Source organism: Centroberyx gerrardi, chromosome 9, assembly GCF_048128805.1.
Source record: "Centroberyx gerrardi isolate f3 chromosome 9, fCenGer3.hap1.cur.20231027, whole genome shotgun sequence".
NCBI lineage: Eukaryota > Metazoa > Chordata > Actinopteri > Beryciformes > Berycidae > Centroberyx > Centroberyx gerrardi.
The window spans coordinates 10975003-10989749 of record NC_136005.1 but is presented as its reverse complement, the minus strand read 5'-3'; the positions used below and the strand labels follow the sequence as shown (position 1 = coordinate 10989749).

Sequence of the window (14747 nt, the reverse complement as noted above, 5' to 3'; positions counted from 1 at the left end):
TGTATCCTTTGCATTTTCAGATTCAATACAACAATGCACACTGTCCTTTCGCTTAGCCCCGGCCTAGCTCCACATTAGCCCTCTGATCGTCACAATAGCCTTACCTTGCCACATCCTGGCTGGCACACAGCATGGGGCTTCAGAATATAGGCAACAAATGACTGTGTGCTATTAACACAATGGACACACTTATTTAGTCCCTGTCTTTATAAAAACACTTTGTAGCCACAGCAGGTAGAGAGAGAAAGGCCGCCTGTCCCCTTCCCTCTGTACAAACAGGAAGAGAGGGAGAGTGAATGAAAGAGAAGGGGACGGTGAAATGGAGATGAGGGGAGAGAACATAAAAGAGGCCCAGGGTCTGGTAAAGGAAGGCCGGGTCAGAATGAATTCCTCCCTGCTGCAACTCTTTCATACCTGGTGTTTGTACGCAACCACACATGACATTCTGCATTTTCTTTTGTTAGGCTCTTTCTGGCTCCCACGCCCGGCACCTCAGCTTAGATGTTTTGTCCTTGTGTATCCTTTTATTATGGCGTCTACTAATGGGCCCCCTTTCTTTTCTCCCTCCCCCTACTCAGGACGAGCGCGAGGCGAGGGAGATGGTGAAGAGAGAACAGGACGAGGCCTACCGTCTGTCTCTAGAGGCTGACCGTAAGAAGGTACGTTCAAAATAAAGTTTAGGACACTAATCTGCTTGTATGACTGTAGTCTGAGGTGGTTGTGGATACAGTACACAATGCATTTTCTCGTTTAAAAAAAAATAAAGGTTAAGCTGAGCACCGCTTAATACTGTTGCTTTGAGTTCATTTTCTTTTAAATGGGCAACATCACCCCAGTTTTCTTATTGTAGGAGTTTTAACTAATGTGTGTTGCTCATAACACAGTGTTTCCCATGCAATGTTAATATTTGGGCAACCTGCCCAGGTAAATTAAACAGCCAGCCAAGTAAATTTTGGTTTGGATTAATTTTGGGTGCAGTCATGCATGAAGCTGGCGGTTCTCTCTCGAACAATCAAGATTTAAAGTCACACTGAAAGTAAAAATTACTTTTCACCTTTTTAGCTCATTCAAACTATCATACCAAACAGCTGTTTGACAATTATGCCACAAAAATGGAAAAAAAAATCTATATTTTCTTGTGTTTTTTTCTTGTGTTTTTATATAAAAATCTCATTACTTTAACTTCCTGGAAAACCTTTAGTGGTGACCTCATCATCTGGCGAACATAAAAATTCCAACCAATAAAAACTTTTTTTTAACAATCCCGTCCCTCCCATCAAATAAAATTGCCTTTCTCTCCCTATCAGATATCCCATTGCTTTCCATTTTTGAATGATCCCTCCTATACGTTATGTCCTGCCACATCATCCTGTTTCAACGGGAAATACAGCAAGATGCTCTCAAAATGCTGTTTCATTGTGACTTTAATGCTGCCAAGCACAAAAAGCATGTTTGTGAACTACAATGACCATAATTCATTGCACCCATGAAGCAGTGCATCTGTGCTCTTTCAAGTTGCGGTGTGTCTGTGCCGACACAAAGTGAATGGAGAGACAGTTTGAAATGTAGCCCCAATAATTACATCAGCTTTTACTAGATTAGAGACTTTAGTGCTTGAAAAAATATGAGTTGCGGTTTGAGGGGTTTGGTAATTGAACCACAGTAACCACACCTTCCCGGCAAAATAAACTGACAACCTGTGGGAAGCACTGTAACAATTTTGTAATTCATTAGGTATTTTGACTTTGACTCTATTGTCTGATCCCACATGATGAAATTTGAATTAAATTTGTTTGATTCTATTTCAGAGAGAAGCCCAGGAGAGAGAAGAGGCTGAGCAGGTTCGCCTGGAACAGATGAGGAAGGAGCAGGAGGAAGAGAAGGAGGTGAGGAGGACAACCACTTCCTACCAGCTCATTCTCGCATGATACAAATTACTCCAATATTACTCATACTTCATCTTGGTCTATCAGTGCAGCGCTGTACAGTGATATTTTTCTGAGGGAGCACATGCTCTTCCAAAAGAGAAACATTTAGGAACCCAGGAAAGAAACGCAGAAGGAAGATCTGTGAAAATAATTGAAGTTTCCCATGTGCTTCTTTTTCAGTTTTCTTAGTAGCATGAATGCATTTTAGGAGCTGGTAAAACAAAATACAAAATGCAGAACCCAGCAGTCAGTTGTGCTGTGGTTTTTATCTCTGTCATACTGTCACTTCAGAATAATGAGTCAATTAGATTGTGGTATTGATAATACCTGCCAGTCACTGAAGCATACTTGTGTTGCATGTGTGGTGCCGGTGAACATTCATACAACCGTTTTTAAAAGACTGAAAGGTCCTAATTACAGTGAGGCCCATCCCTGTAAATGTCACCTTACATACACACAAGTTATTGTTCCATTAACTGCGTTGTATTGGTACAGCACACAGCCTCATATTGAAACCCAAGTGAACAAAAGACTTGGGCGATTCATATACATATACACGCACAAACACACACACATATACACACACACACACACACAGCCTAAGCAAACACACATATTCACTCGAAAAAACAATTATTGTATGTGAAGAGGGGGCAAACACACACACAGGCAGACACGCACTCACGCATGCAGGAAAACAATAATAGTCTGCGAGGATGGCACCAGTGTTGTAATATAGTCTATAGTAATACAGTGTAGTCCTCGCTGATTGTTGTTTACTCAGCAGTGAGCCTCGGGGCGCTGAGAGGTATCAGGTGACCCGGCTCGCTCAGGTGATTTGTCACTTAAGTTAAACAGACGACAACAAAAGACCCCCGGGCCGGGCCTTCTTAATTATATCACTGTAGTCTACTAACCAAACTGTGCGTGCGTGTGTGTGCACTTGTGTGTTTTAAACAACAAAGGCCACCATGACCCTGTCCTTCCTAATTATATCACTGCTGTCTACCCAAGCCCCATGGTTTCCATGGTTTCTCCTGTGCCAACGGACTAGCGTTGTGCTACAGTCTAGATATTCATAAACAGGAGACCCAACAACGGCTGCTGGAGTTGGACAATGCTAACCCTGGTTTCTTAAACTGTTAGTCAGGACCTTATATGGGTCATGGGTACAACTGCCCATCTATCCCAACATGACAAGATATGCTGTCATATCTAGTTGTAGTTCTAATTAGCCTGGATCCATAGATAGGCACACAGAAAGATAGACAGAAAATTACTTACTTTATTATTATTTGTTTATTATTAGATGTATTATGACTCTGTCTAATTGTGTTTGTCCTGGAGAGAAATTCAGTTATCACAAAACCAACAAACTTGATGCAATAAGCAAAATGTCAAAACATTAACAGTGAATTTAATCCCCTGTACAATCACCCAACCTATTGACATATCAACATATGACCAATAATCACAGTGAACGTTGTGGATAATGAATTCCTCATTTGGTTCCCTTGCTGAAAAAGTTAAGAACCCATGATGAAGACTTTTGAACTCATGATAGCTTGTTTTTTTTTTTCTAAGCAATTTTCAGCTTAGACTTATGAGGCAGTAACCTGGTATGGCACAGAAATTTCAGACACAACAAAAACACCAGCAGCCACCAGAGAGAGGACAATGCTAGTGGGAACGCTTTCTCTGTGATTTTGTGCCTTTGTGCAAAGAAGAGGGAGATGAAAGTAAGAGTAGGTGAATTGAGGGAGGGAGCTGTGTGTGTGTGTGTGTGTGTGTGTGTTCCATGTGCCTGTGTGGGTTGACATTACTATTTACCACCTTCATGGGGTCTTAGCATACAGAAGTGTGGCTGTCAGGTGCACCTCTCCTTCCCACCCGTCATCTGTTTGCTTTCTGTGGTTAGCCGAGCAGAGCTGGAGAGGTGGATAAATGGATGGATGGATGCTTCTGACTTATTTGTGTGGAACAGCCTGGGCCCCAGGCTCGACCGGGCGTGTGTCCTGTGGTTTCTTTAGGGACGCTACCGCTCATTTGAGTGTGTGTGTTTGTCCGTGCTTGTGTGTGTGGTTTACTAACTGAGTGTCTCTCTGTCGTTGTGTGTCCACCACCGCACACGTCCTCCTGTCTGTGTGTGTGTGTGTGTGTGTGTGTGTGTGTGTGTGTGTGTGTTCGTCCGCCCCCGGGGGCCCCTTTAACTCAGTCAGCATCAGCTCTTACACCTGAGGGAGCTGGGATAGCGGAGCGGCACGCGCCCTGCCCTGCCCACCCAACACCAGAAGCTGCTAATGAGCTACTGTTGTACACTCTTATGAAATATAATTGCATTATGGTGTGTAAATAAAGCCGGGGCGTGTTGTCACAGCATATGCTCCCCGGCTGGCCCAACAGGAACAACAAGCCGGGGGGAAGGAGGGGAGGGGCAGGAGCAGAGAGGAGAGGAAGGCTCGAGGGAGAGGCTGGAGCCTGGTCTTTAGGACACAGGAGAGTTGATTAGCTTTGCCGTTGAAGATGACAGTTGATGGTAGTCTTTTGTACCAGCAAAGCCACCTTCACTGTATTGTGGTGAAGACAGTATTCTCTGACCTAGAGTTGATGGGGAAAGGTGAATAAACCTGGTCTGCAAAAGAAGATATCAGGGGGTTTGAAATCTTCTTATGAAACTTTAAGCTTTAGGTGAGAGACACTGATATATTCAAGAAGCTAAATCTCAAATCTGCCTAACAGGATGATTAAGGAACACGAAGGAAGCATGAAGCACTAGGAGTACGCTGGGCTGTTTTGTTTTTTTTTTACGTAGTGAAATGCTACTTGGCAACCTTATGAGCTATGGCAGGCATTAGGGAACAGGGTGAGACACAGGGCAACTAATTTAATCATATTTCTCAGGACAACAAGATCCTCTGATCAATGTGAAGCAACAGTGCTGTAATCACTATGGGGGCAACTTTTTGGCTCGTTTGTCATCCATGGTTGCGCAGTGTGTCATCATCTTTTTAATCACTAGTGTTACTAATGGATCTTGGTTTTATTTCAAGTAGATAATCACAGAGAGGTAGGGCTAAGCTGGAAAAGCATACAAGCCAGGTATGCACTTGGCCTCTGCTCATAGATTCCCATCCAAACCACATACTTGAACCATCATTGAACCAAATCTGATCATCCACATATTAACCACGTTGGCATTTTCATATTGGGGTATCGGCTCTCAACAGACTGTAAAATTGAAACATTTAATGACTTAAGCTTAAAAGAAGAATGGCAGCAGCACGAATGACAGCTGTATCCCACAAGTACCTGTAAGGTCCGTGTGTACCTAGGATCTAAACCATTCTTAGTCTTTCTTCTACTCTCAGTCAGCGCTGTGGATGACTGCCATGTCTAGAAACACTGTTTATTCTACATTGGTCTTTCAATAATTGTTCTCGTATTCTCCTAAGATGAACATTCTCGCACTGGGCATTGTAGGCTTTGAAAGAGCATCCGTCATTTTGTGAAGTGGGAAAAAATTGGTTATATTCGTCCGAGTTGGAGCAATCCTCAGCCTTCTGTTTGCAATTTTTTAACCATCACTTGTCCAATGTGATCACAACAACAGAATTTATATTTTCTCTCTTACCTCTGTCTTTTACAAACAAGGAAACCCACCTTTTAACGGTGTGGCGATTGGCATAATAGAAAGCGTGACATGTCTCCAGTCATTATGGGATGTCTCCAAAATGTGTTCTGAAATATGCGGTTAGCACATTGATTTGTGTACTGACCCCAATCTAACTCTTTACTATCTTTGTCCCACCCCGTCTTTCAGGCCATCCGCTTGTCATTGGAGCAGGCCCTACCGCCAGAGCCCGCCGAGGACCGAGGAGAGCCAATCAGCAAGCTGCGTATCCGCACACCGAGTGGCGAGTTCCTGGAAAGGCGTTTCCTGGGCAGCTGTAAGCTCCAGGTCCTCTTTGACTTCGTGGCCTCCAAGGGATACCCCTTCGACGAGTTCAAGCTGCTCACCACCTTCCCCCGTAGAAATGTACGTGGTATACTTACTCTCTTACAAACATGCACACACACACACACACACACAAACCGTTTACTACTTTCTCTCACAGAAATATACGTCCTTTGAAAGGGCTTTTCGGACTAACACACTAGAGCTGTTAAATGCACAGCGGGGCAGGGAAAGCCATTTTCACCAAGATGGGAGATGAATTATCCCCTCATCCCCTCTCAGTTTAGTGTAGTCCTTCACAACAGTCCTCTGTCCTTCAAGCACAAATGAGTGATAAATTTGCCGTCACCCCAGACGAGCAGCAGCAGGCTGTGCGGTGTTCTCGGCCTTAGCTAGCATCTCTGCTGGAGAGATCCACAGCTGTAATTGGCTCTTCCGTCCCATCCTGAGGTCTGCTGGGTGCGCTGCTCATCTCAACCTCAGGCCACGGCTGTGAGGTGGGAAATGGGGACAGTAGTTAGAGGATGTCTTGTTGTTTCTGTGTTTTTGTTTGTTTTTCTTGATGTTTATCATTATTATTTTGTCTAAGTTTGTGCTGCGTGCCGTTGTGCGTCAGTGTGTGTTTACTCGTACCTGTGACTGAGCGAGTTAAGCCAACTGTAAATCCATCCACCTGCGCACATGTATTATTCAGTGAATATTAATTAGTATCAGTCCGTTGTGAATACAGTACACTATGTCTGTGTTAGGATACAGTTGTCAGCACTAACAGTAGTATTCTCTATGGCTCTTCGGCTGTAGCCCGGCAGCAGCCAGCCAGCTACAACCAGTCATTAGAGGGCTGGGTCGCCGCGCTCTGTGCAAGCTAGCTAATGAGCACTGTTTTAACTACCAGCTTAATTAGCCATGCTGCTGGAAACAAAAATGGGATTTCCATTAATCAAGAGAGGAGTGCATGTGGAGGGGTGGGTTGTGGTAGTTGGTAGAGGTGTGTGTATGTGTAAGTGTGTGTGTGAAGGCTTGCCCAGGCAGTGTGCCATCGTAGTCTGTAGGGACCACTGGGGCACAAACACCTCAAACTAACACACACATTAACGCGTAGCTCACACACTTCATTTCGTCACAATCACACACTTCAACACATACACAAATATTTTCAAGCAAACACATGCCCCGCTCACAACTTTGTCACTTAAAGGATTCACAGTTGTCTCTTTATAATCAAGAGTAAACATGTGTTTGAGACAGAGATAAAGATGTGTCTGCATCGCAGATGAAATTCCGGCAGAAACAGGATGGGAGGATTAGGGGGGTAGAGAGGAGAGAAGTGGATGGTGACAGTGCAGAACTAGTGGAAAGAGAACAGAGACGAGGAAAGCTTAAACAAAGAAAAGATTTAATCAGAGAAACAATCTGAGAGAGAAGAGGATAGAAAAAGACAAGCGGAGAAGATATTAAAAAGAGGAAGATGGGAGATAATTCCAGAAAACAAAAAGGCAAGAGATTTGGGGAAAGAGAGGAGGAAAGCAGATCATTGGTAGTGCCAGTATGAGGCTGTGAACACAGGCCCCTGTCTAATCCTGCAGCTCTGTGTTGTAATTAAATGAGAGGGAGCATAGAGAGCCTCCATCCCGTCCAGACGCTCTCACTGTTGCTCTGCCAGGATCAGAGGATAGAGGATAGACCACTATTGCATTTGTAATACACCACAACTGTTGAAACCTTCTTTCCCTTTTCTAGTTTTCTGTCGCTTTGTGCAGTGTCACTCTTTCTCTCTTTCTTTCCCTCTCTGTCCTCCTACTTAATTTCCATTGCATTCATCCAACTGTAGCAACAGAAATTAGTTGTTTTATTAGTTTCAGTTTGAGAACTTTGAATGTAGTAGTTCTAATATCTGTGGCAGAAACTAATGTGTCATTGACAAGGAGAAAGGACTGTATTGTGAATCGATAATCATGTGTACAAATGTGTGTATAAATGTCTGGTAACAGTTGCATTCCTGTCTGTAAATCAACTTTTTGACACTTTCTCGAGATAGAAAGATAGAGCCAAATGGGATATCTTTGTCTCGTGCTTGTGCCACCTTCCTGTCGCTTAGCCAATAAGAGTCTATTAGTCTCCAATTTTTTGGATTCAGTCTCTTCCTCAACATTTGGTATCTGTGGCTTATCTCTTCAGTACTACAGCCGGCCTTACACTGGCATCATTTGTACTAGGCTTAGCCGTGCTCAGGGAACTAACCCTTTCTTAGTTTCTATGACTGTCAGTGAGTTTGAGAAAGGGGGGAGACTATTAGTGTTTCAGTTTTCAGCTTTTCATTCAAGAATTTCCTCCCTTGTCTTTGACACTGGGTGATCGCAATCCGCTGTTCAGAGAGGCCTGAGATTGTTTTTCCCTCAGCTAGCGGTGGGCATGTTTAGACTGCATGGTGTAATAACCGATCCATTTGTTCCACTCAGCAATCCGCTCATAGACACCCAAACACTGTCTAACCAGCATATTATTCTTCTCACTGTGATACTGTACCCTCTTCCTGGTTTCCCCTTCTCCTAATCCATCTCCCAGCTCCGTCTCAACCTAATGTTAGGAGCATGTGGATTGGCCCGAATGATTCTTAGACAAAACTTAAGATGCAGAGAAAATAAACAGTGCCATAGAAGAAGCTCTGCGCCGTACTGAAATAGATTTTACATCTGTTATACCGGTGCTTTTTCCCCAGTATCTGGTATCTCAAAGAGTCATGTTCACAGGAAGAACTATTGCAGTTTATTGTTAAAGTAGTTTCATTCGCGGTCGCTTCCTCAAGACCGTCCTTATAATATCCTGTCCACGTATCACAAATTTACCTCTGTGGCAGTTAGGATGTAGTAGCTTTACATAGCTGTATGGCACTCTGCCCCATCTCTGAACATGGATATGAAGTGAATGTATGTGTGTGTGTGTGTGTGTGTGTGTGTGTGTGTGTGTGTGTGTGTGTGTTGCCTTGGCTCCATCCTAGGCCACGCACAGAGGCCAATATCTCCCCAGATCCCTTAATGTTGAAAGCTGTTCTCTTCATCACATTCCCCAGGGATCCCAGCCCCCCTCCCGGCCTTCAGCCCTCTCCCTCTCCTCTTCCCTCGTTTTTTCCCTCTCTCCCTCTCCCTTTTCCCTCCCGTTTCCTTCTCCTCCTGCCCCTCTACCTCCCTCTCTCCTGCTCATGCAGTCCCTCCATCCCTCGAAACTCTGCTTTTCTTTCGCTTTGTACCCTCTCCTTCGCCATGTGCCTTCTCCCTCTTTCCCCGACTCCCTCTCTTTTCCCTTTGTAAATTTTTCCCCCCCTCGACTTGTTCATCCTTATTTTCTCTCACTCCACTTACTCTCTCCCTTTCTGTTCTTCCCCATTCCCTGTTTTCCCCCCCTCTATCCTCCCCCCCTCATCCAGCCTGTGCGGCGCAGTCGTCTCTTTGAAGTGCCGTATTCTGGTCTGTTCTTTTCTGTTCACGCCCCGGCGCTACGTGTTGTCATCGCTCCTGGCACCAGATAATGATCTCCCACTGCTTTTGTAATTGGCCAAATAAACACTTGACAACACTAGTTTAAAACAGACAAGTTATTTGGTTTTAATTAACATAGTAGGGCCTGTAATGGCTTCATTAAAAATGCGTTATTTCAGCTGCGCGTTTGATTATGTTGGAAACGGACATCTTGAGGGCCTGTGTTTATTTTCCCTTTCTTTCTTTCTTTGCTCAGCGTTGCTTAGCGTCGCCTCCCCTGTTATCAATGTGTTTTATTCATTTGGATGAAGTGATTTACAATTCCGGTATTTATTTTAAACTTCACCTTAGGTGCTAATTACGTGATATTAACCATGATGAAATCTGCTGGTTGCTAATGACAATTACATGGGGTTGATATTAGCTTATTATTTTATTGTGAAATGTGATGGCAGATTGTTTACGATACATCCAAATATACAAACATTTTCATACAATTTTTCATAGGGAAAAAAAGATAAAATATCAAAGATTGCCGAGAAATGCCATCTGTCTTTTTGTTTGGTTCCAGGTTTTAAAATTAGATTTGCTGGTGTCGTATTATGCCTTGTGATTTTATTATTTCAAGCACACAGAGTTCAATTCAGTTTTTATTCAGTCAATTTAAGATGTATTTTTAATTAACAAACAGGAAAACCTTGTTGTATAAAGGCTATTTAGTAAATTGAAAATCTTTTGAAATTAACTCACTTACTTTAATTAGTCAGACAATTCCCTATTTCAACAAGTAACTGATTGATTTGATCCAAATTGGTTGATTGAAACTATATTGACTCAAGGTTGAGAACAAACTGCAAACCAGAGAGCTAGATTGTGTCTGTCTTATGAATGTATGTATGTATGTATGCATGGCTGTGTGTAGGCGCAGGAGAGGAGAATATGGCTTAGGCAGAGCAGAGGAAAAACAACAGCTTTGTTTGTTGACAGATGCCTCCATGCTTATGGTCTGTTAATTGGATAACAATGTAAACAATCACCGATGGCGCCCGTCTCCTGTGTCAGTGTGGCATCTTGTTTCCCTACTTTCTTTTTCAGAGTCAGATGCTGCTCTCCCCCCGTTTCCTCTCCCTAGTGCACATTCGTGCGCTACAAACACAAACTCGCACCCGAATTCACTCAGAGCGCACACATCCACACACACTCTCGCTTACTCCGCATACACACACCCACACACACCTGCTCCACCCCAAAGCCTCATTTACTCCTACCTGATGCTGTGGTGTCATAACAGCCTGTCGGGTTCATTAGCATGGCAGCCATTTGCGAAGCGCCGCTCCTGAGGTGGGAAAAGGAACTAAGCAGCCGTGTTGGTCGTTTTTTTCCCCACTGTTGGGATGGAAGCTGTTTGCAGCACACACAAAGACTCACGCCATTTTATTTCTCATGGTGCCATCTCGCCCCCCCACCCCCCCCCACCCCGCAGTGCTAGGAGGCGGTTAACTAGGTGAGGTGCATAAGGTTGGTGTGACAGCCCCTCCCTGCCAGCGCCAGGCTCCCCAGGACCCCGCTGAGAAGTCAAGAGTCTAAATGACACATTGAAATGAGGACGAGGAGATGAAAGACACGGAGTCAAAGACGCTGCCGCTGGTGTGACATTTCCAACCACCCTTGGGAGTTGGATAGGTTGCCTGATGCTGAGATATCCTCCTCACCTTCTCCTAATTTACTTGCCCTTCTTCATTTCTCTCTTACCCTTTTCTTTGAATCCTCCGATACCATTCTAGTTCCAGAGATTTTTGGGTTTAGACGCCGCTAATCTCTGTAGGTGGCTGTTTTCGTCATATTGAACGTTTCCACCTATCGTCGCTGTTGGGTGAAAACCTTGTGCCTCCAAAATGTCAACTTTTCAGCCTTGTTTTTAGCTCAACCACCATGCAATTTTGAGTTTATCCAGTGGGCTTTTAAAGGGTTTTGTAAGCACCAAGGGTTGTAGAATTCCCTGAACCCACAGAGGAGCATGTAATCCTTCAACTTCAAAGTAAAAAAAAATGAAAATCAACAAAATTGGAGTTACAAGGTTGTCACCTGACAATAGCGATATGTTCATTTACTGGGAATGGTGCACAGAGGAGGGTTTGACTGTAGTAACCTTTACACTTTTGTCAAAAAAAAAAATCCTGATTGTTTCCTACAGTGACGTAGACAATCAGCACGGTCTACAAAAGGTGAAGGTGAAGCTGTAGGTGAAGTTCCAGGTCGATTCGTGGTCAGAGTTCATGTTTCGTTCCCTACAATAGAAGGCATCAGAGTCCTATCACCTCTGTCTGTTGTGAGGTCGACCTTTACCCGTGCTCAGCTTGCCCTTTGACCTTCTAGAGCAGGTACAGCGAGCTGCTTAATTATCTTTCCATGGTGTTAGAATAGGAGTCCTAATCAGAGGAGCTGACACCGCAGGCATCAGATAAGCCCTGGACACATCTCAGTGTCACACCGCCTTGCTGTCACACGGCCCCTTCAGCCCAGGTGTTAGACCGGCCCTATGTAACTCGACCCCTCCAGCGATTAGCTCACATAAGCTAAGAGGCCCGCAGGCTGGGTGGGTGTCAGAGAGTGTGTGTGTGTGTGTGTCAGTGTGTCCCATTTTGAACAGCACAGGTTAGACCCCCTTCATGTTAACATGGCTAACTCGATCAGCTCCGTTGTGGGTGGTATTGCATTATTCCTGTGCTTCTTTTAGAGAATGACGGTTGTCGTGAGTATTTCTTTGCCTCCCACCGTAGGCTGCGTTACTGTTTGGCCTTTCTAATAGGGAAATTAGTCATTATTAACCGTCAAAAAACACACACTGTTCTCCCAATTCCCCTATCTCTCTCTCACACACACATACACACACCAGAGAGCTTTTAGAACACACACACACACACTCTCTCTCTCTCTCTCTCTCTCACACTAAGACGGGCCTGTCCTGTAACCTTCAGTGGTTTGTTCTGGATCGGAGCCTTCTTAAGAAAACAAACCTGACAGACCTCTTAGGGAAACGAAGCTCCGGCCGCTCAGATTACTGCCTCCCTGTCTAGCCTTTTAAACATTATGTTAGAATAATACACACACACTCACTCTCTCTCTCTCTCTCTCTCTCTCTCTCTCACTCTCTCTCACACACACACACACACACTCTCAAGGCAGTCGGCGCTAACACACTCCACCCTCCTCTAGACTGGATGGCAGGGCATGTACGGCGGGACAGTCACCAAGGGATTTCAACCAGTGCTGAATGACTGAATGTGAAGTATTAAGCCAAGTTTGGTGATGGTCTAACATTCTCTCTCTCTCTCTCTCTCTCTCTCTCTCTCCCTCTCCCTCTCTCTCTCTCTCTCTCTCTCTCTCTCTCTCTCTCTCTCTCTCCCTCTCCCTCTCCCTCTCCCCAGATCACCCAGTTGGATCCAGGGTCCACTCTGCTGGAGGCCAAGTTGTTTCCACAGGAGACGCTCTTCCTGGAGGCTAAAGAGTAGGAACTGGCCCCCCTGATAGGCCGAGGGGACTGACTGACTGACAAACTGGCTGGACACACACTAGTCACCGAGCATGGGCCCGCAATCTGGGCCTACACACACACACAGACACACACATACACACACACACACAAAGACCACCACCCTCTCAGACATGCATAAACACACCGGCATGCACATACGAAGACACACACACACACACACGTGTAAGTAAGCTTCTCTGCTCTCGGCCTGGTCGTGGTACATGAATGCCTAGTGTACACGTAACGCACAGAGGAGCAAAGACAGTATCACAAGCACACAGCCAAACACTCGTTTTTCCTCTCCCTCCCTTACTGTCTTCCCCTCTCTCCCTCTCCTCCCTCCCTCTCTCTCTCTCTCTCACCCTCTCTCGCTACCTTCACCTAACCGACTGCTGTGTCATGGTTTTCTCTCACAACACAAACACAACACAGTATGATAAAAGAATTAAGAGACTGAGTAGACAAAACATTGTCACGATGAAAAAAAAAAAACGGACTTGTCCCCCCTCCCCTCCACGTTCAACACACCGAGGCTGCTTTTTTTAGAACATGGTTTTTTGTGTTTGAAGTAAAGAAATGCTAAAAAAAAAATAAAAAATAAACAGCAAGAAGAGACGTTACCCGGAGAAGGCTGGACTATCTCATCTCCACCTGTATTTGCCCCTCTGGTGCCCCCGACCCCCTCCCAAACTCCACCTTTCACCCCAACAGTGATGCCCCCCTGCCCCTTCCCCGCCCCAACTTCCACCCCTGCACCTCTCCGTCTGCGGACCGGACACCCCCCACCCCCACCCCCTCCACGCCCCCAAGGATCTGCTGTGCCCCCCCTTTCTCTGCTTCCCCTGGTTTTAACATCCGCTGTTCCACAAGCCAACAAATTGCTCAGTTGTTCAGTTTTTTTTTCTCTTTTTCTTTTCTTTTTTTTTTTCTTGATCCTTTTTAAGTTTGATGCTGTATTAGTTTTAGTTTGATATACATTATATAAAATATATATGAACATGGATGTGTCTCGGCCAGCAGTCTGTTGAAACACGTCATGACACACACACACACACACACACACACACATCAGTCTTTTCCCATATTCAGATGGCCTTAAGAGTATGAATTGTTTTTCTTTGGTTTGTTGAGGTTTTGCAAAGGTTCATGAAGGTATGTAGGGCATAAAAATCTTGTTTTTATTGGGGCCCAGAGTAAATAGAAGATCATCTTAATTGACATTAAATATTATGACATTCTCTGGTAGGGTTTTTTCATAAACCTATTAGTGGAGAGAGGCGGTTTGGGGTTTCCTTAGAGAGTCCTAATCAAAAGATATAAATAGAAGCGTCTGCAGAACACGGCGTATACGTCAGCAAACTCTTGAGGTTTCCTTTTATAAAACAATCTAAAAGGGTCGAGATCCCAATCTTATCAAATCTGCGGTTTCTTGGTTAGCTGTGAAAACTTGGTGTCTCTGTCTTCATCTCTCTCTCTCTCTCTCTGACAGCTGTTTGCTTTAAACATCTGAGACACCAGAAACCGAAGTCTGGGTCAAAAAACGCAGAAGTCAAGCACAAAGGCAGTTCTGTGACACTTGGCTGCTGGAGTTCATGATATCTGGTACAGAAGGTGTTCATATTGATGTTCCACTTCTTATTAAAGTTGGAGCGGCGGGTTGATTTAATAGAGGTACACACATCACAGAACCCAATCTGATGAGAATCAAGTTAACTTGGACAGAGGGCCAATGTTGCTTCGCTTTTCAGCCTCAATCTCTGGTTTTATAGATATCAAAGTTTAGACATGTATCATCACAACTCCGTTAGCACCGACCGAAACTCCCTACTTGCTTGCTTTTTTGCATGCTTCTC

The 14747-nt window shown here is 44.5% G+C and overlaps 1 protein-coding gene across 2 annotated transcripts in view; it reads left to right on the top strand.

Moving 5' to 3' along the window:
* Positions 1–14229, top strand: part of faf1 (Fas (TNFRSF6) associated factor 1) — a 75431-nt gene extending 61202 nt beyond the window's left edge. Inside the window, exons 16-19 of one of the 2 annotated variants that reach the window (XM_078285696.1) lie at positions 579–659; positions 1809–1886; positions 5749–5964; positions 12788–14229. In XM_078285696.1, the coding sequence (XP_078141822.1) occupies positions 579–659; positions 1809–1886; positions 5749–5964; positions 12788–12871 (459 nt within the window). In that variant the 3' untranslated portion in view covers positions 12872–14229. The remainder of the gene's footprint in view (positions 1–578; positions 660–1808; positions 1887–5748; positions 5965–12787) is intronic. The other variant, XM_071921805.2, reaches the window with a different exon arrangement.
* Positions 14230–14747: the final 518 nt, after the last annotated feature.